The 24,932-nt window shown below is 65.1% G+C and overlaps 4 protein-coding genes across 4 annotated transcripts in view; 2 read left to right on the top strand and 2 right to left on the bottom strand.

Moving 5' to 3' along the window:
• The first annotated feature begins 1,955 nt into the window (after nucleotides 1-1,955).
• PTCH2 (patched 2) lies at nucleotides 1,956-11,610 on the top strand. The gene is made up of 22 exons (XM_035312026.1): nucleotides 1,956-2,547; nucleotides 2,676-2,745; nucleotides 2,973-3,064; nucleotides 4,620-4,815; nucleotides 4,900-5,021; nucleotides 5,321-5,468; nucleotides 5,666-5,797; nucleotides 5,879-6,034; nucleotides 6,119-6,211; nucleotides 6,292-6,417; nucleotides 6,504-6,622; nucleotides 6,731-7,136; nucleotides 7,221-7,533; nucleotides 7,719-7,861; nucleotides 7,976-8,156; nucleotides 8,473-8,756; nucleotides 9,028-9,165; nucleotides 9,291-9,433; nucleotides 9,706-9,805; nucleotides 10,166-10,411; nucleotides 10,544-10,948; nucleotides 11,143-11,610. The coding sequence occupies exons 1-21, from the start codon at nucleotides 2,432-2,434 to the stop codon at nucleotides 10,946-10,948; spliced, it is 3,729 nt and encodes a 1,242-aa protein (XP_035167917.1). The 5' UTR covers nucleotides 1,956-2,431; the 3' UTR covers nucleotides 11,143-11,610.
• Nucleotides 11,611-12,692: 1,082 nt separating this feature from the next.
• On the bottom strand, nucleotides 12,693-18,211 carry BTBD19 (BTB domain containing 19). Its single transcript, XM_035312023.1, has 8 exons — nucleotides 17,895-18,211; nucleotides 16,675-16,900; nucleotides 16,480-16,533; nucleotides 15,156-15,215; nucleotides 13,960-14,028; nucleotides 13,565-13,696; nucleotides 13,354-13,479; nucleotides 12,693-13,256 (listed from the first exon to the last, which is right to left on the bottom strand). The coding sequence occupies exons 1-8, from the start codon at nucleotides 17,981-17,983 to the stop codon at nucleotides 13,122-13,124; spliced, it is 891 nt and encodes a 296-aa protein (XP_035167914.1). The 5' UTR covers nucleotides 17,984-18,211; the 3' UTR covers nucleotides 12,693-13,121.
• Nucleotides 18,212-18,985: 774 nt separating this feature from the next.
• TCTEX1D4 (Tctex1 domain containing 4) lies at nucleotides 18,986-20,044 on the top strand. The gene is made up of 2 exons (XM_035312022.1): nucleotides 18,986-19,130; nucleotides 19,317-20,044. Exon 2 carries the CDS (start codon nucleotides 19,326-19,328, stop codon nucleotides 19,989-19,991), a length of 666 nt encoding a protein of 221 aa, XP_035167913.1. The 5' UTR covers nucleotides 18,986-19,130; nucleotides 19,317-19,325; the 3' UTR covers nucleotides 19,992-20,044.
• A 779-nt stretch (nucleotides 20,045-20,823) lies between these two features.
• Nucleotides 20,824-24,932, bottom strand: part of PLK3 (polo like kinase 3) — a 6,214-nt gene continuing 2,105 nt past the window's right edge. Inside the window, 11 exon segments of the mRNA XM_035312027.1 lie at nucleotides 20,824-21,617; nucleotides 21,932-22,042; nucleotides 22,234-22,363; nucleotides 22,470-22,632; nucleotides 22,764-22,847; nucleotides 22,953-23,070; nucleotides 23,151-23,260; nucleotides 23,604-23,673; nucleotides 23,675-23,731; nucleotides 24,047-24,242; nucleotides 24,834-24,929. Coding sequence (XP_035167918.1) covers nucleotides 21,423-21,617; nucleotides 21,932-22,042; nucleotides 22,234-22,363; nucleotides 22,470-22,632; nucleotides 22,764-22,847; nucleotides 22,953-23,070; nucleotides 23,151-23,260; nucleotides 23,604-23,673; nucleotides 23,675-23,731; nucleotides 24,047-24,242; nucleotides 24,834-24,929 — 1,330 coding nt within the window. The 3' untranslated portion in view covers nucleotides 20,824-21,422.

Below are 24,932 nucleotides of genomic sequence, written 5' to 3'. Positions count from 1 at the left end.
TCTCAGAGGCGCTTGCAGCGGGGCCAAGCACCCTGTCCCCAAAAAGGGGGGGCTGGAGGAAGGCGCTGCGGGAGGCAGAGCAGGCAGGGTGGCCGGGCAGGGGGCAGGGAGGCTCCAGCCCAGCTCTGTAATTTTGTGGCGGACACCGTAATTATGGGGTGGGCTCCCAGTTACGGGGTGGGCTCCCACACGGGCAGGAGGACACTGTGCCTGAGGCCTCCCATGCTGCCAGGACCCCGTCCCCTTCCTGGCACCAGCTTGGGCACCGTGGGTGTGCCCCCCCAACACACCCTAGGGGTGTTTGGGGTGCAGCCAACCTCCATCGCCCCCCGGGGTGAGCTACGTGGCACCCTGCACCTCTGCCCCATGGGGATGCTCGTGGGGGGCCGGGCAGCATCGGTTTGGGGAGTGGGGGGGCCATGGCCCCCCGTGGGTGCAGGGGGTGCTGTTAACAAGCAGGACCGGGCCTCTGATTGGAACCAGAGTGCCCTTTGCATGAAAAACCAGAGGGCTCCCTTTGTTAATTGGAGATTTTTTATTTTTATTTTTTTTTAATTTACATACAGTTCCTCATTAACGTGCTCATTGTTGCTATCATGGCGCTCCCCGGCCCCCTCCCCAAGCCCCCAGTTGCAGGGGGGGCACGCAGGCCGGCTCCGTGCCGCGTGGGGCGTCTCGCCCCGTTCCCAGCCCCGGGCCCGGCCGTGCCGTCCGGCGGGCGCGAGCCCGTTTGAAGTGTCCTTGGCAGCCCCGCGCACGCTGCCTTGTCTTTTCATGTTGCTCTTTGGTTAATTAGGGTGTTGGAATTTGAGGCTTCCTCACTGCCTTTGAAGCTTGCTGACGGCTCGCAGTGCCCTGTTCCAAATTAACACTAATTACAAGGGACGGCTTTTTATTTTCTCTCTCTCTCTTTCTTAATTTTTTTTTTTATTATTATTTGAAGGGGGGGGTCGCAGATGTGGCTCCTCCCGTGGCGCTGCCCGCGGGGCACAGCAGGATGCGGCCGTGGGGCCGGGCACCCCCCCCCTCCCTTAGCCCCAAGCCCCCCCACCCATCCGTGCGGGTTCGGCGTGGGTGGCACAGCCGAGATCAGAGCAGCTTGGTGCACCTCCCGCCCGACCTCCCAGCCTGCTGGGAAGGGAAGGGAAGGGGATGGTCCCCCTGCAGCATCCACCCTCCTCCTGTCCCCAGCCCCCGGGCGCCGACGTCCCCTCTGTCACACGCACACAAAGGCCGTGTCCGTGTGTGTCCCCCCCGCCTTACTCCCCAGCCCTGGCACGACCTCCATCGCAACTGGCATCTGATGGACACCAGCTGCTCCCCAGCCCAGCCAGGAACAATAAAAGCGCCCCCCCCGCCGCCCAAAAAGCAAGGAAAATATATTTAAAAAGAAGAAAAAAAAATCAAAAATAAATAATAATAATAAAAAAGAAACCACCAACCCATATAATAAGTCATTAAAAGGGAAGATTCTGCTGCTTATTTGCGGTCTTGCTCTGGCCTCCTTGGTGCTGGCGGGGGGCCAGGCCCGCCGGGGCCCCGGCCTCTTGCCGAGGGAGCGTCCCGGCGAGGATGAATCCTGCCCTGGTGCTGGGCAGGATGCGGCCCCCCTGCGAGCGGAGCCGCCCCGGGATGTGCCAGGGTGCTCAGCGCCCCCAGCTGCCTGCAGCGTGTGAGGTGTCCTCAGTGGGTGGCACCGGGGTGGGGGCTTCATCTGGAGTCCTCCCCCTGAGGTAGGGTGCTGGGAGCAGGGTGGCCGGGTGCTGGAGGCGTTGTAAATAAATGTGTGTGACTGCAAATGAAGTCAGTGCCTGCTGGGGGATTGTTGGCCCCACTGGTTGCAGAGCCCTTGTGCCGCCTTCGTAGATGGGTCCTGCTGGGTGGGGGAGGTCCTAGGGTGCTGGGGTCTTGGGGTCCTGCTTGCTGGAGGTGCCAAAGGGCTGGGGAGCCCCCAGCACCTCTGTGTCCCCAGGTGCTCCCAGAGCAGCCCTGCCTCTGCAGGCACCAGTGGTCTTGGGCATCCGTGGTGGGTGGGATGGATGCGTGATGTTGGCCTCTCCAGCTGTCTGGGGGTTTTCCAGGGAGAGCAAAGCCAACCAAGGCTGAAAGTGTCCACATGGGTGCTGGGTGCAGGCTCCCAAGGCCACCGGCGCTGGGGTCCCTGGGGTGCAGGCGCACGGAGGATGGAGCAGTTGGGGACCCCTGCGGCGATAGTCCCCTGGGTTTTGGTGGCATCACCTAATTAACACTGCAGGGCCAGCTCGCTTCCCCGGGCGTCCCTTATGGGCAGGGTGTTGGGGGGACAGGGCTTTGGGGTGGCCTCAGTGCTCACGGGGCGCCCCTTGGTCCCCCCGCAGCGGGCAGCCGCGTCAGCCAGGAGCTCCGCTACACGAAGGAGAAGCTGGGCGAGGAGTCGGTCTACACGTCCCAGATGCTGATCCAGACCCCGAAGCGGGAAGGGGAGAACATCCTGACGCAGGAGGCCCTGCAGCTCCACCTCGAGGCGGCCCTGGCTGCCAGCAAAGTGCAAGTCTCGCTGTACGGAAAGTGAGTCCGGCTCCGGACAGGGACGGGGACCCCCGCCGTGCCCCGTGTCCCCCCTCCCCAACCTTGCCGTGCCCCTCGCCCTCCTGTGGGCCGGAGCCCATCCTCACGCCCTCCCCCTGCCTTTGCAGATCATGGGATTTGAACAAGATCTGCTACAAGTCGGGCGTCCCCATCATCGAGAACGGCATGATCGAGAGGGTGAGTCCTGGCCGCGCGTGGCACCGGGCACCCCGTGGCTGGTCGGTGGGGTTGCACCGTGGTAAAACCCCCCGGAGAACTGGGCAGGGACTGGGCTATGGGGGGTGCTTTCCAGCTCCAAACAACCCCCAGACCTCCAGCTCCACGTGGGAGGGGGCAGATTTGGGCAGGTAGTGGGGGGCACGACGCATCCCCGCCGATCCCTCACACCTCTCTCCCTCCCACAGATGATTGAGAAGCTGTTCCCCTGCGTGATCCTGACGCCGCTGGACTGCTTCTGGGAAGGGGCCAAGCTGCAGGGAGGCTCAGCCTACCTCCCGTGAGTGTGCGGGGGGCCTGGGGGGGACACCACGGGGCCATGGCACCGGGGACACGTCCCCATCTGCATCCACCTGGCCGGTCCCGGTGGCACCGCCGCGTCCCCGCAGCGGGTGCTGCCACCCCACCGGGGACAGGGACATGGGGACAGAGAGGTGCGGGCACCACACGCAGGTGCCTGGGGCTGCTCCCTCTGTGCTCAGGTCCCCCCCCCAGCCCAGGAGGGTGGGGGGCGAAGGAGGGGGCTGCATTCCTTCTGTTTACAGGCGTGTTTGTCCGGGAGAGCCCGGGCAGACTTGTGCATTGTCAGCAAACGCAGCCCCGCGCTTTCTCATGCTAATGCTGCTCTGAAAGCTGCCCGTTGCCAAACAGATGAAATAGTGGCCTTATTCAGGCTGCTGCGGGACGGGAGGAGGGGAAAGGGGCCTCAGCGTGCCCAGCCAGCGCTGGGGGGGGGGGGGGGGACACCGGCTGTCCCCCCACCCCCCCCCAGACCCTGCATCATCCACCCCAGCCCGGCCGGAGCGGGGAACGAAGCGGACCGGGAGCAAGTGGGGCGCTGCTGGCTTTGTCCATCGGGGTCTGCAGCGTGTCCCCGTGCTCGGGTGCCCGGCTGTAGGGTGGCACCGTGGAGGGGCAGGAGCCACCTCTCCCCGCTGCGGTACCCGGCCGGGCAGCCCCGGGGACTCTTCCCCCTTTTTAAGGCTCTGAGGGGTGAGCGGGGCGGGAGCTGGGAGAACAAAGAGCGGCAATCTATGGAAAGACAAAAGGATTTGCCCTGGCTCAGTGAAGCAAGCGAAAGCAGATAAAAGGGGCTCTCTTTGGAAGCGGCAGCAGCTCCGGTTGGTATGTGGGAATCTCGAGCGCCCGGCTCCGGCCCAGCCAGCCTTCATGAATTATTAGGCTGCATTTCTCCCCGGAGCCCACACTCGCTTGGGGCTTTTTCTTCCCCTCTTCGCAGCACTGGGCTGGGTTTTTTGGCTTTTTTTTTTCGGCGTCCTTTCTGTCTCAGAGAGAAGCCGGGTGAGGCAGGGAGCTGGCCCTGGGCAGCGTGGCCACTGGAGCTGGGACAGAGTGGGTCTGGAGCAGAGCATCCGAAAATGAAACACAACAAACCCTTTTTGTGGGTACCCAAGCTCCTGGCACAGCCTTGCTCTCCATCCTGCTGCCCTTAGCAAAGCCCCAAACCCACCAGCTTTAGGGCCGGCCGGGCTGCAGCATCCCCTCCCCGCTATCAAGACGTTAGCCCGCGGGCAGTAATCGCCCTGACTGCTCGCACGGAGCGGGGCGCGCGGGGCCGGCTGCCCCCCTTTGTCCCAGCCTAACAGGATCAGGCACGCTACTTGACTCGGGGCACGGCCCGCTGCGCTGGGGCGCGGGGACGCCACAGGCAGCCCCGGGAAGGGATGCACTGGGACCAGTGCTGCCCCCATACATCCTTTCACTCTGCCTTTGGGGTACCCCCTCAGGGATTTTGGGGTGCCAGCCCCGCTCCACGCATGGAATAGGGTCTCGGGGTGGGGTTTTCAGCATCCCCCGTGCTGCTCTTTCTGCAGGGGCCGCCCTGACATCCAGTGGAGCAACCTGGACCCTCTGCAGCTGATGGAGGAGCTGGGGCAGTTCACGTCCTTAGAAGGCTTCAAGGAGCTGCTGGACAAGGCAGAGGTGGGGCAGGCTTACATGGAGCGGCCCTGCCTGGACCCCCGGGACCCCCAGTGCCCCCCCAGCGCCCCCAACAAGCAGAGCCAGCAGGTAGGTGACATCCCATGGGGACAGGGGACGTGCTGATCTCCTGCCTGTCCCACACCTCTGATGCCACCTCCCCTCTGCCGGCAGAGCCCCGACATCCCAGCGGAGCTCTCGGGGGGCTGCCACGGCTTCTCCAGGAAATTCATGCACTGGCAGGAGGAGCTGATCTTAGGTGGCACAACCAAAGACTCCCAGGGAAAGCTGCTGAGGTACGAGCTGTCATGGCACGCGGGTCCCCAGGCACGGTGCAGGGTCCCTGCCGTGGTGCCCGTGGGATGGTTTGGAGCACGGTGGCTTCCTCCAGCACCCAAGGGCACCCACAATAAGAGGGGTTGTCTGGGAGCATGTCTGGGGAGGGGGGCAGTGCTTTGGAGCAAGGCTGGGAACAAAAGGGACAGGGTCCAGGTGTCCCCGTGGGGCTGGGGGGGACCCACCCCCACCCCCACCCCCACCCCCATGACAGGGGGTGCCGCAGCCAGTCCCAGCGGGATGTGTGTGTGTCCCCCAGCGCCGAGGCCCTGCAGACCATGTTCCTCCTCATGAGCCCCCGGCAGCTGTTCGAGCACTTCAAGGACGACTACGAGATCCACGACATCAGCTGGAGCGAGGAGAAGGCGGGTGCCATCCTGGAGGCCTGGCAAAGGAAATTTGTGGAGGTGGGTACTGGGGACAGCCCCCAGCCCCTGGGTGGCACAGCATCCCCCCTGCTGCCTGGGTTTCATGTGGCTGTGGGTCCTGGCACCACTGTCTCATGGTCCAGTGGGTCTCAGGGGCTCTCGGAGGCGATGCTCAGCCCCTGGGCCCTCTTGTGGGGGGGACGTGGGTCTTGCCTAACGGGGGGCATGCCCTGTAGCTGGCGCAGGACTCCATCCCGCCCAACGCCACGCAGAGCGTCCATGCTTTCTCCACCACCACACTCAATGACATCATGAAGTCCTTCTCCGACGTCAGCGCCATCCGGGTGGCCGGGGGTTACCTCCTCATGGTGCGTATGCCCCCTCTCTCCATCCCCTGCCATCCCTATCCCTCCCCTCTGCGTCCCTGCTAACCCGCTGCGCTCCTCCAGCTGGCCTACGCCTGCGTCACCATGCTGCGGTGGGACTGCTCCAAGTCCCAGGGAGCTGTGGGCCTGGCCGGGGTCCTGCTGGTGGCCCTCTCTGTGGCCTCTGGCCTGGGGCTTTGCTCGCTGCTCGGCATCTCCTTCAACGCAGCCACCACACAGGTAGGTGCTGGGGGAAGAGCCCTGGGTCCCCTCCTCCCAGGCGGTGGCCACAATCCCGGGCTGACACCAGTTGCTCTCCGGCAGGTCCTGCCCTTCCTGGCCCTCGGCATCGGCGTGGATGACATGTTCCTCCTGGCTCATGCCTTCACCGAGACCAGCCAGCACGTCCCCTTCAAGGTGAGTGCCGAGCCCTCTTCCCGGGGCTCCCCGGCTGCTCCCCGCGCTCCCTCGTCACCGTGTCCCTCTGTGCCCCGCAGGAGCGGACGGGCGAGTGCCTGAGGCGCACGGGGACCAGCGTGGCTCTCACCTCTGTCAGCAACATGATCGCCTTCTTCATGGCAGCCCTGGTGCCCATCCCTGCCCTGCGCGCCTTCTCCATCCAGGTACGGCCCCGGTGCCCACCTGGGCAGCAGTGACCCCATCGGTGGGGTGGGAAGGGCCTGGTTCTGACGTGTCCCTCTGCCCACAGGCGGCGGTGGTCGTGGTGTTCAACTTTGCCATGGTGCTGTTCATCTTCCCCGCCATCCTGAGCATGGACCTGCACCGGCGGGAGAAGCGCCGGCTCGACATCCTCTGCTGTTTCTACAGGTACCGCCTCTGCCGGCACCGCAGAGGATGGGGCTGGCCCTCGTGTCCCCCCCACAGTGGTTACGTTGGCAGCCCTGCCATCACCATCCCCTTCTCTCTTTTCCACAGCCCTTGCTCCTCACGGGTCATCCAGATCCAACCCCAGGAGTTCGCGGACGCCAACGACAACCATGCCTCCCACCCGTCCCCCTATGGGCACCCCGGCGTGGCCACCAGCACCCAGATCACCACCACCGTGCAGGCCTTCACCCAGTGCGACCCCTCGGGCCACCACATCGTCACCGTCCTGCCGCCCACCTCCCAGGTGTGCACCTCGCCCGCCGTGCTCCTGCCGCCCGCCGACCCGCTGGGCTCGCAGGTCTTCACCCCCTCCAGCTCCACGCGGGACCTCCTGGCCCAGCTGGACGAGGCCAAGGGCGGGCGCGAGTGCGTGCCCCTGCCCTTCTGCCGCTGGAGCCTCTCCGACTTCGCCCGCGAGAAGTACGCCCCGCTCCTGCTGCGCACCCAGACCAAGGTGAGGCGGGGATGGGACGGCCGCCCCGGGATGGGGACGGGTGGCGGGGGACGGGACGTTGGCTTGACCCCGCTGTCCCCGCAGGCGGTGGTGGTGGTCCTCTTCCTGGCGCTGCTGGGGCTGAGCCTCTACGGCACCACCATGGTGCACGACGGGCTCTACCTGACGGACATCGTGCCACGGGACACCAAGGCGCACGCCTTCATCTCGGCCCAGTTCAAGTACTTCTCCTTCTACAACATGTTCATCGTCACCAAGGGCGGCTTCCACTACCCGGGCGCCCAGGCCGCCCTGCTCAGCCTGCACCAGGCCTTCAGCACCGTCAAGTACGTGGTGCGGGAGGGCAACCACGACCTGCCCAAGATGTGGCTCCACTACTTCCAAGACTGGCTGCGAGGTGAGGGGCATCCCTTGCCCTCCTCCCCATGGCCTCCCCTGCCCAAGGACCCCCTCCCCAGCCTGCACACCTTCCTGGGTGCCCGGCATCCTCTGGGAGCCCCCAGGGTTGGGAGGTGCTCACAAGGTGCCCAGCCATGCCAGGCATGCCCCGAGGGATGCTCACACCCCACGCTGTGTCCCCAGGTCTCCAGGCCACCTTCGACAGGGACTGGCAAGCCGGGCGCATCACCCACGACAGCTACCGCAACGGCTCCGAGGACGGGGCGCTGGCGTACAAGCTCCTTATCCAGACTGGCAACAAGAAGGAGCCCTTCAACTTCAACCAGGTGGGTGGCCACGGGGCTGGGGACGGAGCCACGGGGCTGGGGACGGAGCCACTGGGCTGTGTCATGTCCTGTGCCCGGCACCCTGCTCATGGCCAGTCCTGCTCACCTCCGCAGCTGACCACACGGCGGCTGGTGGACGAAAATGGCATCATCCCCCCGGACACCTTCTACATCTGCCTGACGGTGTGGGCCAGCAACGACCCCCTGGGCTTCGCCGCCTCGCAGGCCAACTTCTACCCGCCGCCCCCCGAGTGGATCCATGACAAGTACGACACCACGGGCGAGAACCTGCGAAGTGAGTGAGCGCCTAGCGGCATCCCTGCAGCCCCCAGTGTCCTTCCTCCCTTGGCAGAGGACTCCTCTTTCCCTGCCCTATGAGAAACATGGGGCACCTTCCCTGCACCTCCCCTCATCCCACAAGCATCCCCTGATAGAGACATCCTCTTTTGCTCCCCGCTCACCCCCTACACCCTGAGCATCTCCTGCTCCTCCTCAAGGGCTCCCCAGCCCCGTGTACCCAGGCACGCATCCTGGCTTGCACCCAGGCTGGGGTGGGCATCCCAGGGCTGCCGTGCTGCCCATGCCCACCCCATGCTCTCCTCCCTCCCCAGTCCCGGCAGCCCAACCTCTGGAGTTCGCCCAGTTCCCCTTCTACCTGAGCGGGCTGCGTCGCACGGCCGATTTCGTGGAGGCCATCGAGAGCGTGCGGGCCATCTGCCGGGAGGCCGCCCAGCGCCACGGGGTGCTGAGCTACCCCAGCGGCTACCCCTTCCTCTTCTGGGAGCAGTACATCGGCCTGCGCCACTGGTTCCTGCTGGCCATCAGCATCCTGCTGGCCTGCACCTTCCTCGTCTGCGCCCTGCTGCTGCTCAACCCCTGGACGGCCGGCATCATCGTGAGTGTGCGCCCCGCCGCGTGGAGGTGGTGGTGGGCGGGGGACACCCATCAGGAGGAACAGGGGACACTGGAAAAAATGGAACAGGGGTTTGGGGACATGCATGGACACAAGGGTGAGGGCTTCCCCCAGTAGATAGGACAGAGGGACACCGCCAGGAGAGCGGGATGGGGCAATAGGGTGAGGATGCCCTACAGGGTATAGAGGCTGTAGGGTTGGGCACGCCATGAGCAGGTCAGAGCCACCCCCCACTGACCCTGCCGCCCCCCAGGTCTCCATCCTGGCCATGATGGCAGTGGAGCTGTTTGGCATCATGGGGCTGATGGGCATCAAGCTGAGCGCCATCCCTGTGGTCATCCTCATCGCCTCAGTGGGCATCGGCGTGGAGTTCACCGTCCACGTGGCCTTGGTGAGTGACAGCAGACCCCAGCCTGCTTACGGGGCACCCCAGTTCCCACCCCAAGGCTTGCTGGCCCTCTTGCCCCACACACATGTGGGGACGAGCCCCCGGTGACCCCCTCCCACCCTCTGCAGGGCTTCCTGACGGCAGCGGGGAGCAGGAACGTGCGCTCAGCCGCGGCGTTGGAGCACACCTTTGCCCCTGTGATGGACGGCGCCGTCTCCACCCTCCTGGGCGTCCTCATGTTGGCCGGCTCCGAGTTTGACTTCATCATGAGGTGAGCACTGGGTGCCCCACTGGGAGAGGGGACGGCCACTTGCTGCCCCCCAAAAAGCTGTGGCAGTGCAGGCTGGGCAGCGTGGCAGCCTCCCCCCCCCAGCTGGTGGTGGTGGGGACGTGGGGCAGCCTGTGAGGACATGTCCCTGTCCTGCACGGAGCATGGGGGGACACGGGGCTCCCAGAGGGAATGGGGAACATGGGGCTGGGGTGCGCAGTGTTTTAGGGCTGGGGGTACTACTCGCTCAGCTCCCTGCCTGCCCCCCCATGCAGGTATTTCTTTGCGGTGCTCACCATCCTGACGCTGCTGGGGCTGCTCAATGGGCTGGTGCTGCTGCCCGTCCTGCTCTCCGTCATCGGACCACCCCCCGAGGTAGGAGACCCCCACCTTTCCTCTTCCCCTGTTGCCCCACCCCTTACCTTCACCCTACATAAACCCCTGCTTTGCCAGTCCTAAATTCACCCCACACGCCCCTTGTCCCATGCTCACCTCAGCCCATCCCTCACTCTGCCATCACCCGTGCTTTGCCCATCCCTTCTTTACCCCATATCCAATTATCCCATCCCCATTTGCCCCCCATCCCTGCTTCATCCCGTGTCCCCTTCTCCCTGTACCTGCTTCACCCCACAAATCCCTTACCCCATCCTTCCATCACCCCACGCTCCCTGACACCCCACGCTCCCCCCATCCTTACGTGTCCCCAGTACCTCTGACTGTCCCCTCTCCTCCCAGGCATCCCCCATGGATAACGGCCCCCGCCTGTCCCCCCCGGAGCCGGTGTCCCCGTGCCTTGGCCCCGGGGGTCTGTACATCCGCCGGGCCCCAGCCTGGCCCGCCGTCTTCACCGATGCCTCGGACACGGAATGTTATGGGGATGGCGTGGGGCCGGGCAGCCCCCGGGGACCCTTCATCGTGCCCCCCGCCCCGGCACACATCCTGCTGGAAGCCGGCAAGGACCCCAGCTTCCCCCGCATCACCGTGAGTGTCTCTGCCGGGGGATGGAGGGGGGGACGGGGACATACAGGTCCCCTGTGGGGTGGCAGGGTGGTGCTGGGGGACTGCTGGGGATGCTTGGCCCCCCTACACACACCCCACTCCTCTCCTCCCCAGGTGCTGAAGCCCTACAAGGACAGCCCGGAGCTCCAGGGGAAGAAGGAGCCACCCCAGCCCACACCCCCGCTGCCTTTCGGGGAGCCGTGCCCCGCGCCACCCAGAGACTACCCGCGCCCCACGGCACTGCCACGGCCGGGCCAGTCCTGCTCGCCCGGCCCCCGGCCAGCCCTGCGGGGCACCCTGCCCTCCTACAGCACCCACCTGCAGGGCCCCGCCGGCAGCTACACCACCGTCACGGCCACCGCCTCGGTGACGGTGGCCCTGCACCCCACGCTGCCCGGCTCCTACCCCAGTTTCGGCGCGGAGGCGGACAGCCTGGAGGAGCCCGGCGTGCCCAGCGCTGTGCCTGAAGCCTTCGAGATGCAGAGCCTGGGAGGCCACGGGGTGGGCGCCCGGCGCTAGGTGAGTTGGGGACACGGGTGTCCGTGTCCCCTCTGTCCCCTGCAGTGGGGACCAGTGGCAGCAGCCCAAGGGGTGCCAAAGCGCCCCAGCAGCACTAATCGGTTGGAGCGCTGCTGCGGGCTGGTGCTGGTGCATGGGGGGGTGCTGGGTGGGTTTTTGGGGGACCAAACTGAGCCCCCGCTGTCTCTCCGCAGGTCACCGGTCCCGCGGATGGCACCGGCTCGTGGGCTGCTGGCGTTTCCCAGCGCCCGGAGGGGCACAGAGGGTGCAGAGCGGGGTCACCCGCATCGTGCTGCTAATCGCCCCAGCGGCGATGCCCCGGTCTCGGCCGAGGAGGACCGCCCCCCCCGTGCCTCCCCCCACCCCACCAATGGGCTTGGCAGGGCAGGCTGGCATTTCTATGCAAGCTGTGTGCAGGCCGTGCCGTGCCACCTGTCCCCTGCTGGGGCTGTGCCGACAACGCTGTGCCCCCCCCCCCCCAAAACACACCTCCAGGGCTTGGGGTCACCCTGCTCCCGGGCCTGTGCCCCTCCCAGAAATGGAAGCACTAACCCCCCCTCTGTTTCTGGAGCTGCTGGCACAGCTGTCTCAGCGCCCAGCCCTCTGCCCTGCCACCCTGCCCTGCGCGGGGGTCACTGCCTGCCCCCCCCTCACCTCCTGGGACCCCCTCCCTGGGCCACCTGCTGTGCTGCCCAGCCAGGGTGCCCCCCCTTCCCGATAAGGGGGGGCAGCCCCAGAGCCCAGGGCGGGCACCCCCCCCACCTTTATTTATTGCAAAGGGAAACTATCTATAGAGAGATATATATTTTTAAGCTTATTTTAAAAGATTTATTTCTCAGCCAACGGCCGCACCTGGCTGCCTGGGGTTTGGGCAGCGAGGGGCAGACCCTTTGCCAGTGCAGGGCTGCCCCCCCCCCGGGGCGGGGGGGCGCCCGGGGGGGCGCCCCCCCCCCCCCCACAGGGTGCTGAGCGGCCACGTCACCCCCTCCGTGCCTCAGTTTCCCACTGTTGAGCACGGGAGGGATGGAGACAGGGGACGTGCCGGGGAGCCTGTTGCTGCCACTTCACAGGCAGGGTTTTTTTGGGGGGGTCCTTGCTGTGCCAAGCCCCCGGGATGTCCCACGGCCATGGTCCCACATGCTCTGCCCCCGCGAAGGGCACCCACACTGCCACCGGGCACATCCAGCTGGGAAAGCGAATTTCTCGCCCTGTTCCCCTGCAAACGGGGCCACCCCTCCCTGCCACCCCCCCCAAAAAAAAAAATCCCATCCATGTCCCCATCCCGGGCACTGTCCGTGCCGTCACCCAGCACTTTAACTCCAGCGGTGTTTGCCGTGCCCACCGCCCTGCCCCCCCCCCCCCCCCCGCCCCGCCCCCCCGGCGGGGGGGGCCCCGGGGGCCCCGCCCCCGTGCCAGGCGGGGGCACGGGGGGCGGCCCCCCCCTCCTTATCCCCCCCCCCAATGCCATCTAAGTTATTTATATCAAAGAGAGCAAAGGTTTATTTTTGTAGTTTGTACAGGCGGTAGTGGGGACTGAAGGTTTATTTTTAAAGAGTAAATATATATATTATATATAAATTACCCGCCGTGTCTGACCCTGTCTCCTGCGGGGTGCAGCTGGGGGGGGGGGGTGGGGTAGATACAGCTGCTTGTGCGGGGGGGGGGGGGGGCGGCCAACACCCCTGGGGGGATTTGCAGCCCTGGTGATGCCTGGCATGGGGCTGGGGCCCCCCCCCTCCCTGACCCCCCCGGGGGGGGGTAGTGTTTGGTCCTGGTGCCGCTGCTCGCCTGCTGCTGCAGCACAGCCCCACTGCCGGGGGAGGGCAGCACGGCCCCGGCAAGGATGGGACCTGGCTGGGAGGTCAGCGGTGGGGCTGGGATAAAGGGGTCACTGCAGCCCCTGGGGTCACCACACAGCCTTTATTGGTGCCACAGCATCCTACCACCCACCCCATAACTCAGCTTCCAGCCCACATCCCTTTTTTCAGCTGCCCCACAGCCCCCACCTTGGGGTGACCCCGTATCCTGCCCCAGTCCCAAAGCTGTGGGGAAAAAGCGCTTTATTGAGGCTCCAGCAGCGCCAACCCCACAACCCCACCGCCGTTGCAGAGCACCCAGCTTGGGGCACAGGCTCTCCCCAAACCCCCCGGTGGGGCTCGGGGGGGCACGGCCCCTACTTGGTGTGTGGGTCCAGGTGCCGGTGGTGGTCGCGGGGCCGCGTGCCGCGCCGGGGCCGGCAGAGTCGGGAGGGCACCCCGCTGCCGCGCCGCAGCGCGTGGGACCGCCAGGCTGCCGCAATGCTCTCCACCTGGGGTGGGGACGGGGATGGGGACATGAGTGTGGCACCAACCTTCCCTCCCCCCCCCCAAATCCAGCCCCTCCAAGGAGAGGGCACAGCAGCTCACCGGGATGAGCAGGTCCCGCTGGTTGTGGCTCTCCACCGTCGCCAGCTCGCTGGGTGCCAGCAAGGGCAGGCGCAGCTCCTGCACAGGCAGGGCGGCCACCTCGGGCACGGGGCGCTCCAGGACGGCCTGCAGGACAGCCAGCTCTGCATCGGGCACCGGGGGGTGTTTTGGCACCCCCCCACACCCCCCGACCCTGCTGTGCTGCACTCACTGAGCTGACGTGCGCCCAATCCCTCACGGCTTGCACCAGGTCCAGCTCGTCCACGGCCAGCCGGTCGCTGCGCAGCACCCGTGCCAGCACCGCGTCAGAGAGCTCGTGGAAGCCCCGCGTCTTCACCACCGCCTGCAAGATCACTTCTGGCACCAGCACCCGCCCCGACCCCCTCCTTCACACCATCCTGCACCCCAGGACCCCGATCCCATCTGCCATCCCCTACCCAGCTCTCAGCATCTTTCCCCCCAAACACCATTTGGTCCCTTTCCCCCCCTGCCCCCAGCCACCCCATCCTCACAGCCCTGCTCCCCTGCTCCTGTGCCGTGTCCCCATTTGCTCCCCAAGCCCTGTGGTGCCCCCATTTCGGGTTCCCCCATAGCCCATGGCCGTACCGCGGTGCAGCTCTCGATGAAGGCCAGGCAGTGCTGCTGGAGGTCTGCCTGCCCGTAGGTCACCGCGGCCTGTGGGACAACACGGACACCTGCAAGGGGGGCCAGGGCAGGAAGGAGACCCCCTCCAAAAAAAAACACCCCACAGAGAGCCTCCCCCCCATGCCACCAGCCCTGAGTTGTGCTCAGGCACCCAGGTAAGGGAAGCATCCCCGCGCATGGGTGCCAGCACGTGGGGATGTGGATATGGCTTGGCACAGAGCCCCCCGATGTGCATCAACGCCTTGGTGCCACTCCCCCAGCCTGCCCCATATCCATATTCCCCACTGCAGCAGGAATTTGCGGCGCTCTTCTCCTCCCGCAGGAACAAAGCTGGTCCCTGGGCTGTCTCTGCCAACTTCTGTGCCCTTCTTGGGGCACCAGGACACGTCCTTGTCCCCCCTGTGGTGGCTGCCCATGCGTGTGGGGTATCTGGGTGCTGTGCAGCATCGCCTGCCCTGCTGCCGCAGTTGGGCCCAGCGCTGACGCAAGCTGGGGGTGGGCAGAGCGAGATGTTTTCTTCAGGTTTGTTTTGTTCTGGGGTTTTGGGGTTTTCTGTTTGTTTCCTCTGAGCCCGATATAGCTCTGTTTACGCCACAGTGGTCAGGTACCATGTGCGCTGAGAGCTCCTGCACGCCAGGGCCAGCGTCTCACCCCAGGGGCATCGCTTCAAGCTTCGGGAGGTGGCAGAGCTCTGCAGGATCATGAGTGTGGGGTTGGTCCTGGCAGCATCAGCCACACCATCCATCTCCCAGTGCCTCCCAGTTTCACACAAATGGGGGCAATATCCCTGCACTGGGGAGCTCTGGCTGGCCCTATGTGGGGGATGATGTCCTGGGGACATTAATCTGCCGCGCTCTGATGGCCTCGGTGGCCCTTGCAGCCCCAAAGGGACATCGCCAGGGGACAGGAGGGCTGCTGGGCTGGGCGGGGATGGGAAATCCAGCCTCACCATGCAGCCAAGGGCAGGGGGGGCCAGGCCAGCAGCTCATGCCCCAAAATAGGCAAGGTTATTTTTACCCTCTGTGATGCTGCTTGGGAAGCTGTCGCTGTTTTCTCCCCAGACTGGTGTCAACCCCCGGCCCCAAATAGGGCCCATTGCCCACGTGAGGGACCCAGGCACAGTCCCCCCCGAGCACCAGGTGCCCAGGGCCGCTCACCTGCAGCGCCTCGCAGACCTGTTCAACGCTCAGCGTGTCCTTGATGAACTCCACGCAGAGCTGGAAGGCAGAAGGGAGAGGGTGGGTGGGTGCAGCGGGGAGCCAGCATCACCACCACCCCCTCTCCGTGATGCTCAGCATCCCCTGAGTCCCTAGGACATGGGACAAGGGACGGACATGGGGCAGAGGTGCCTCCAGCCCTGCAGGGTTTCGTAATGCAGGGCTGGGCTGGAGGATGAGGGCTTGCAGCATGGCGTGCAGGCAGTGATTCAGCCGGGGACCAAGCCTGGGGTTACCAAACGCCACCAAGCTCACACCCCAGGGCAGGTCACTTAGCCCTGGCTGTGCTCACAGCCCTGGTGACAGCAGCAGCTGCCGGGTGACCCCAGCTCTGCCTGTGCCTGCTTGGAGAGGGCAAAAAAACTGTCTGCAGCCCCCAAAGCAGGTGGGAGGCAGCCAGACGGGCTCCCTGCTGCCCACCCCAGCTGCCTCCCACACAAAGGGGACCTGAGCCATGGAGAGGGGGGAGACACAGGGGCTGAGCAGCCGCGGATGGGTCAGGGTCCCTGGGAAACCCGAAATGACGTGATGTGTGGGGAGGAGCCACCAGCTGGAGCAGAAGGGCCCTGAGTCACCGGCGGGGACGGGGGAGATGAAGTCACCCTGCAGCTGGGGACAGAACCACGGGCTTCCCCAGCTGGCACTTGGTCATTTGACCCCCACCCCCGTCTTTACAGCTCCCCCCAAGCGACGCGGGGCAGCTCGGTCCCCGGCACAGCGCGGTGCGGAGGGAGGGGAAGTGCTGGGTCGCGCCATGCGCCCGGCCGTAACTCAGGAATGGTTCTGGTGGTGACGTGTCCCCACTGAGATGCTTCAGCTCCCTCCCCCTTCCTCACCCCAGCCGGCTCCCTGTCCGTCTGTCCGTCCCCAGCCCTGATGGCATGCTCCCACCACTCCCTTTCGCTCCCTGCTCCCCAGACCGGGGATTTCCCAACAGCAGCCTCCTGACATGGCCGGAGGCACCCGTGGGCGATGGCGTTGGGGCTTTCCTGCTGCCCTTTGTGCAGTGGGACATGCGAGGTCCCGTGTCCCTCTCTGGGATTCCCCAGCTCCGGGGGCAGGGGGCTCCCAGCTCCAGGCTGCTGCTGAACCCCATGGGGACCCCTGCCCCAGAGAGACCTCTGGGGTCAGGGAACAAGGCTGAGCCTGTGCACACGGGTGTTGCACCACGGTGCTGTCCTCAGGGCCACCTCCAGCCATCCTCGGGTGCCCCTCAGCATGGGGACACGGGGGGGACACCAGCCCAGGTGCAGCAGGACCATACCTTGCACAGGTCCTGCAGGCCGTACTCCACCGATGAGGTCAGCACCTCCAGTGCCTACAGAAACACACAAAATCCCGAGCTGGAAGGCACCCACGAGACCCATCGAGCCCAAATTCTGCCTCTGTGCAGCACCACCCAGAAATGAACCCCCCCCCCAAAAAAACCACCCCAACCTCCAGCCCCTTCCCCACTCACGATGTGGCTGTTGAGGGTGACGCTGTTGGTGTAGAGGAACTCGATGACAGCCAGGAAGACGTCGGGCTGCACGTTGCCCAGGACGAAGGGGCCCTGGGGCGGGATGCTGCCAGGGGGATCCTCGCCGCCCCCCAGCATCCCCCGGAAAGCCTGGCAGCGGCACGCCAGCACGCAGCGGTGCGCGAACACCCGCTGCTGCTCCCGGCCCACCACGAAGGTCACGTCGCTGCCGAGGAGACGGGACAATGTTGGGACCCCCAGGGGCTGGGACAGGGCACGGGGGTGCCCCCCCCAGCCCCACCACGGCCCCCTGGTCCCGGGAAAGGGAATGGGTGAAGAGCAGGAGCCCCCATCCCAGCGGGGTGATGAGCTAGGAGAGGTGCACAAAGGCATGGCCCAGCACTTGTGGGGACCAAAAGGACGTGTGGGGATGAAAGCAACGCTAACAGCAAAATTATAAATAAAGAACTGCATAAACGGCTCCGTGGCCCTGGTAGTGGGGCAAGAAGAGGGGAGCGAGGTTCGGGTTGAAGGTTGTAGGATGCGGGGTGCAGAGCATGAGGCACAGGGTGCAGAATGGAGGCCGCAGGGCGCACGTCGTAGGTTGTGGGATGGAGCTCGCAGGGCAAAGGATGTGGGAGAAAGGCTGCCAGATGCAGCGTGCAGATCTCAGGCTGCGGGACGCAGGACGGAGGCTGCAGGATGTGGGCGGCAGGACGCAGGAATTGGGTTGAAGGCTGGGGACAGCCGGGACCTCTCGGCCGCTTCCCTTCTCAGCCTGCGGAGTTTTCTCTGGGATTTCTCTTCTGGGTGGGCGGCATTTCGGCAGGGACGGGGGTTTCCTGTGACAGCACCACCAGGCCTTGGGCACGAAGCAGTCAAAGGGGCCTCCGTAGGGCGGCCACCCAGTTCTGCTCCCCGCTTTGGGAGGACGAGGGCAGGATGTGGCCCCTCACTGCAAGGGGCCCGGCTGGGCCTTCGCTTGCCCCGGGGCTTTGGGGCAATGGAGGCAGCAGTGACAGAAAGCCAGGGGAAGGAGCAGACATGGGAGACACCATCAAAGCCATGCATGCACCACGGGAGCTTCGGGACGTGCCAAAGCCATGCACGCCCCCATGGCCTCCCCCCAAGGGCCCCCAGAGCCCCGCAGAAGGGCTGAGGGCCACGGGGAGCCTCGGTCTGGTGGGGAGGGAGGGTGGGGGGAGGCGGCGGCCCCTCACCTGAACTGGGGGTTGTTGACCAGGGTGCGCAGGGCAGCGGTGAAGGCGGCCGCCTCGCCCTGCAGCCGCGCCGAGCAGGATCGGGCCATGGGGGGAGGCGGCGGAGGAAGGCGGCGCGGGAGGGAGGGAGGGAGGCCGGCGGGAGGCTGGCCGGCACGGGGAGGAGGCCGCCACAGCACGGCCCATCGCTAGGGAAAGCTGGCAGGAGGGAGGATGGGTTGGGGGGCCAGGGGGTGAGCAAGGGGGGGAAAGGGGGCGGCGAGTGGGGAAGCCCAGCCTCGGCCATGCTTCATGCCAAGGATCTGCATCTGGTGGGTTTGTTTAGGACAGCGGCGAGTGCAGGCAGAGTGAAAGCACACCCTGCCTTGCCCAAACCCAGAAGTGACGTGAGGGGGATGCCTGTTCCCCTTCCTCCCAAGCCCTGGGGGACGGGGACGTGGTGGGGTGCCCCTGGAGGGACCCAGTTTTCCTTGCCAGCGATGGTGGGGGGAGAGGCGGTAGCACCCGAGGGAGCGGAGTCCAGCTGCCAGCGTGCTTGGCAGCGCGAGCCGGCAGCAGGCTATAAATACCTCCGCGGCAGATAGGAACACAAAGGCCGGCTCCACTTTCCCCAAATAGATCGCAGCACGGCCAGACAAAGGCGCATTGATGGGGTGGCTGGGATGTACCAGCTGGGCTGGACTCCGACAGCGGGGAGAAAACCCTGCGCAGGGCAGCGGTCCCGGCCAGACCTGCCCCGATTCGGGGCATCACAGCAGCAGGGACCCCCCGGCACGTTGTGGGGCTCAGCTCCCCCAGAACCAGGCAGTGCTCCGTGGGTGCCCACTGTCCCATAGGGGTGTCCTGGGAAAGGCATTGCAGGGGGATAGGTACCCAAAAATGTGGGTTTATTTTAGGGGGGGTGATCAAGCCTTTGTGCAGCTCACAGCTGGGGTGCAAAGCAGGGTTGCAGCTTTTTCTTTTGCTTTTGACACCCACAAAGCATTTTGGGGGCTGACAGAAGATGCTGAGGTTGCAGGGCACATGCCCGGAGCTGCTGTCCCCAGGCTGGCTGTGGCCCAGGCTGCAGCTGGCACGGCTCTCAGGGAGCTGGGGGCAAAAGAGGACAACGGAGCTGAGCAGGGACTGGGAAACAAAGAGTTACGGAGCCGTGGATGGGGAGTTGCACTGTCACGTAGCAACACTTCACGCTCCAGGAGCTCACCGTGCTTGGACCCAGGGGACAGAGGGGAAGAGGTCGGTGCTGGGCAGCCGTGGGCACGGTGGCTGGAGCTGGGTCACACAGGGAGCGGGGCTGGGGGCACAGGTGGGACGGGGTGCAGGCAGGAGGGCGGTGGGATGGCACGTGTGTAGGTGCAACGGATCAGCCCTAGTGGGATGGAGAGTCCCAGAGAAGTGCTCAGAGCCACCTCTCCCCTCCAGCCTGCCCATATGGCCGAGCAGCCAGCCCCAGAGCTGGCCCCATCCACCCAGGTGATGACCATGGATGGCACCGAAGCCCCTCTACCCCGGACCACCCGCCGAGGCTCCAATCCCACAGCCCCAGCACGGAGCACGGAGGAGGGCAAAGCGCCACAGCTGCTCTCCCGCCGCAGCTCCATCCTCAGCACCCTCCCGGCACCCCTGGCCAGCCGCCGCAGCTCTCTGGGGGCAGCCCCGGGGGGCAAGCTCCCCTGGATGCTCCACAGCCGCGTGAGCTTCTCGGGGCTCCCCCTTTTCCAGCCCATCCCCGAGATCCGCCTGGAAAACACCTACAGGATGCGGCCAGATGAAGGCTGCGGGTTCAATGCAGGGCGGGTGCAGCGGGTGCTGGAGAGGGTCCTGGCAGGGGTCCTGGGGGGCACATCCTACAGCCCCCAGGGCAGCGCCCCGCTGGTGCACAGCCTGGCCGAGCTGCTGCGGTGCCGGGCAAAAGAGGTGGTGCCGCCCCGCTACAAGCTGGTGTGCCACGTGCTGCTGGGCCAACACGGCCAGCAGAGCCTGCTGGTGGCCAGCCGGGCGCTCTGGGACCCCGAGAGCGACAGCTTCGCCTCAGCCACCTTCTCCAACGCCTCCCTCTTTGCCGTGGCCACGGTGCACGGGCTCTATTTTGAGTAGCAGCTGCCTTCCCCCAGGCAGCCGTGGAGGGGGAGAGCAGGTGGAAATAAAGGGATTGGAAATAAAAGGATTTGTGCCAGCCCTGGGTGGATTAACCATGGTGCACATGGGGAGCAAAGGGGATGGCTCACGGTGCCCCTGGTCTATGCACACACTGTAGTCTCTGCTGTCATGGCTTGCAAGAAGCCCCAGGCTGCAGGAAATCCAACCCCAAAACCTTCATTTCCCCCGAGGCTGGGAGGAGGCAGCAGCCCAGGGCTGTGCCCTGGAGGACACAGAGCAGTCCAGCCCCTTTCCCACAGCACAGGCTGCTCCCAGGCAGGGTAGGAGGTGAGGGATCTTGTTCAAAGCAAGCCTGCAGAGCAGGATGAAGTCCCTCCTCTTGGCTGGCTGCACGCCCAGCTCACATCCCGTGACACCAGGCAGCACAGGGCACCCCACAGCCCTGTCCCTCGGGCAGGAGCCACAGCCCCTGCTTCCCCCAGCACAAGCCCTGGAGCAGCTGAGTGTGACAGCAGGGGATGGGTTTGGCAGCAGCAAGGAGAGACTGAGGCAGCTCCAGGGCTCTGCAGCTATCAGCAGGATGCAAATCCTACTCCTCCTGCCAGCCCCAGGGGCACAGAGGTACAAGATGAGGCCCTTACACCCATCCTGGCTCTGGTCCTTAAGGTCCTAGGGTCTGTGTAAGGCACCCAGGTCCCCCACCACCAGTTCCCTCTCCTTATTTCCTGACCCCAACATCACCAGGAACAGCCCCAAAGCAGAGATGAAGATCGGGATGTTCTGCCCCATTTTGTGACCCCAGACCCAGCTCCAAACACGGGGGAGACAGTTTGCCCTTACACAAATAGAGTTTTATTGAGGTAAGTCAGGGACAGGGGAGCTGCACATGGACAGACTGAGAGAAAATAAATAATTCCATATAAATAAGATGCATAAATAGTCCCAACCTGGCAGAGACTGCCTCAAAACAAGAAACCTGCCCTAGGTCACAGCCACACAGGGGCTTTTCCAGGCAAGCCCACGGATCCCTTCCCCCTGCCCTCTACCAAACCTCAAGTTGTACCAGACAAGTGACAATTCAGGAGCAGCCGGGGCTCAGCTCGCCCCCCCTTAGTGTAGCAATTGTGGAGCAGCACGAGCCAGCCCACGCAGCACCCCACACCCCTGTCCGTCCCCTGGGGAGGGTCTTCTCCACCCCACAGTACCAAGCCTTGAGCTCACGGCCATGCAGAGGGGAAAAGGCAGCGATTGCCCACAGCCAGGGAGCAGCATGGGTGTGCAGACCTGCTGCCAAAATCACAGCCACGTGTGTTCAGCGGGTGGCCGCTGAGGTCCGGAGTCCAGCTGAGCACCACAATGCACCTTCCATCCCACGGGAAGGCAGGAGGAGACCTCTACGTCCAGAGAAGGTCTCTCCAAAGCACCATGCTAGGCATCGGCCCGCTCCTGGAGGAGCTTGAGGATGTATCGGAGGCGCTGCTGGAGCTCCAGCGAGCAGCCCAGCTCCTGGATGCTGCCCAGCTTGTAGGTGTAGGAGTTGCGCTCCCGGTTGATGTAGGTGACAAGGCAGGAGTGGTCAGGCTTGCTGATGATCACCTTGGTGTGGTCATTGTAGAAGTTCACCTAGGAGACAGGTGGGGCTTGGCTTAGCCTCCCGCAGCACAGCAGGAGCAGGGATGGAGCCGGGCTTCCTGCCTCAACCCGTTCCTCCTCCCCAACCTGCCCGGGAGCAGCCCCACAGCAGGAACGCACCGATCCACCGAGGTGCCTGCCTCCCAGGGGGCTGCAGGGGCTGTGACCAGCAGCTGGGACACCAGAGCAGCACTCTGCACCCACAGCTGGTCTTTGCATTCGGATTGTGGTGGGCAAGGACTAACACAGGTCACAAGACCCCTGGTAGCTTCCCCAGTGGCATCCCCACAGCACCCTACACATACCTGGAGGGTGCCACTGCTGAAGAGCATCAGCAAGGCCTGGTCCGTCTTCACCCACTGCAGGAGGAGCAGGGCTGGCTGCCCAAGGTCATCTATGCTCGGCAAGTCACCTCCCTTGAGGAGAAAGGTCTGCGTAAGGCCCTGGTCCCACACCCGTGAGCAGTGCCACACCACAGCAACCCCCTGCTAGCAGGGGGCAGCCCCAGGGGTCCACCTGGCCTCAGCCTGCAACCAGGGAGTGCCACCCAGGTGACAAGGTCAAGCCAGATCCCAGTGACCAACCCAGCCACTGTCCCAGCACCCACCTTCATGAGGTGCTGCTCCATGTAGGACGCGAAGTAGCGCAGCACACTCATCTGCCCCTGCAGCTGCTCGGGGACAGCGGACGCGGGGAAGGCAAAGTGCTTGCTGTTGGTCTGGTTGTAATGCACCGTCCTGGCAGGGGGCACACCGTTAGCCACCCCCCTGCACAGCCTCCCCTCACCCCTTTTCCCACCCGTGGGGCCGTCCCAAGGACGCCAGCCCCTTCCCCACCACCTACTTGTGGTTGGGGGAGAGCGCCATGTGCGTGCCGTTGTTGAAGAGGACGCCGATGCTGCGGTTGGAGAGCTGGTAGCCGAAGCCGTACTTGTTGGAGTAGTCCACCCACTTGCTCACCCAGACAAACTGCTCGTGCCGGGCCAGGGAAGCCGGGTTTCTGTCAGCTGGTGGAGAAGGGAAGGGGGTGAGCAGAGCAGACACCCCCCCTGTGGGGTCGGGCAGCATTTGGGGTTCCATTTGGGGTTCCCAAAGCAGCATCCATGCCTCTACACCCAGGACAGCCCGGCTGGTTTACCTGGGGGCATGCAGGAGAGGCAGGTCCGCAGGAGCCGGACGGCCGACTCGATGATGGCAGAGGCGGTGATGCAGTCTTCAAAGGCTGCGGAGGGAAGATGACAGGCCGTGAGTCAGCCAGCCCCGCTATCAGCCGGGGAAGGGCAGGAAGCTCAGGGCAGGTGGGGTGGCCCTGGCAGGCATTGCTCACCCTCGCAGCTGCTGGCCATCGTCCCCCGGATGGATGGGGACACAGACTTGTGAGAGGTCTCCTCCACCAGCGTCTCCACCGGGCTGGAGCCGGTGCTGCGGCAGGACCCAGGGGTGGCCTGGGGGGAGGACACGATGTCAGCACCATCCCACATGCTGCCCCCAGGAGGGGTGCACGTGGGCTTGGGGCTGCTCTCACCTCGTTCCCTTCCACCGTCTTGTAGCTTATCTGCCGGCAGATCGAGGTCTTCATCAGCCCGGTGACCAGCTTGGAGATGTCGTCCTTGTCCTCCGAGGGGCCCTTCTTGGCTGGGGGAGGGAGCAAGCTGTGAGCACAGTGCATGGGGACATGGGGCCACCCCTCCCAGCAGGCTCAGCTCGGGGTGGCAGGCGGCTGCGTCCCGCTTTCACTTCCCAGTTCTCAGGCAGCAGCACAGAGTTTCCAGGAGGAACTGTCCCCAAGGGTTACAGGGCAGCATCCGCTCCCCAGGCGCACACCCATGCCAGCCACCAGCAGCGGAAGGGCAGGGACAAGGCAGCAAGCGCTGGCCCCAAGCAGGGGACCCCCCAGCAGCATTCTCCAGGAAACGGGACCCACTTCTCCCCAGAGAAAGGGTCACCAGGAGGTTCCCGTGCAAGCACGTGGACTCACCCTTGGGTTTCTTCTTCCCGAAGAGCGTCTTGGTGACTTTAGCAAAGAGACTCTTTGCTGGGTTGGGGGGGGCTCAGCTCCGGAGCCATCACGCAGCTGCTGGGAGGGAGCTTCTCTGGCGTGTAGCCCTGCGGAGGGGTGAAGGCAGAGGTTTGGTTTCCACCGCCCACGTGCTTCATGCAGAGCGGCTGCCCTGGGCTGACCGCAGTCACTCGCAGCCCTCCTGACAGCCAGCTTGCATTTCCGTCAGGCCTTGGCTCCGGGCCTGGCATTTGGGTATTTGGGGATCAGCGGCATGGGAAGCAGCCCCTGCTGTGGGGACAGGGCAGCAGGGAGCACACTGGATCCCTCGGTCCCCCTGCAGACAAGGGCAGCGCCCTGCATGACCCCACAAGCCTCATCCCACCCAGAGAAGGGTCGAGGCAGGACTCCTGCCCGCTCACCTTGAAGAACTCATGGTCCAAGATCTCCTCAAGCGTGAGGCGGTCCTGGGGGTTGCGCCTGAGGATGCCGGCAATGAGGTGCTTGGCGGGCAGGGAGAGGAAGGCAGGCAGGGTGTACTCCACCTGCTTGATGCACCTGTAGGTCTCCTTGAGGTCCGAAGTCTCGAAAGGAGGGTTCCCACACAGCAGGGTGTACCTGGGAGGGGACGCACGTGCCACGGTCACATCCCCGCCGGGTTTGTGACTCAGCAGCACTTAGAGCAAGGAAGCTGGTGGCGTTGGGACGGCCACACCTGGCTGGGAGCACCACTTCCAGCCCAGCAGGCTGCGCTCACATCCGGCCACGCTTCCTCCTCGCAACTGCCGAGAGCAGCAGGCGAGGAGCCCCGGGGACCGGGACAGGGCTGGCAGGAGGCAGCAGCCCCACGGCCCTGCCCCATGGCCCTGCCCCACAGAGGAAAGCCACGCAGGAAGTTTGCGGCAGCAGCCAGCAAGGGCTCGAGTCACCGAGGTAGTGCAGCAATCGCTCCCCATGCGAACAAGCCGCCAGCCACCGATATTTTCCATTGTTTATCTCACTCGTGGGGTGGTTGAGCTTTGAAGCAGAGCGAGGCGTGACACCAGGGCCTGCTGCTTGCAGCACCCCGGGGTGCCCAGGGGCACTTCTGAGGAGGATCTGGCCACTCGCTGCCCCTCTCCCCCTGCCCGTCAGCTTGCCATCAACACAAAGCACAACGGGACTTCCCCGTGGGGCCCCCCACAGCCCCCACCCCACTCGTGCACTTACATGACACAGCCCAGTGACCACACGTCTGACTCTGGGCCGTGGCCCTGCCGCAGCAGCACTTCGGGGGCCAGGTAGTTGGGGGTCCCACAGATCGTCCTG

The sequence above is a fragment of the Oxyura jamaicensis genome, assembly GCF_011077185.1.
Source record: "Oxyura jamaicensis isolate SHBP4307 breed ruddy duck chromosome 8 unlocalized genomic scaffold, BPBGC_Ojam_1.0 oxy8_random_OJ71, whole genome shotgun sequence".
Classification (NCBI taxonomy): domain Eukaryota; kingdom Metazoa; phylum Chordata; class Aves; order Anseriformes; family Anatidae; genus Oxyura; species Oxyura jamaicensis.
This window is presented reverse-complemented; position numbering and strand designations above follow the sequence as displayed.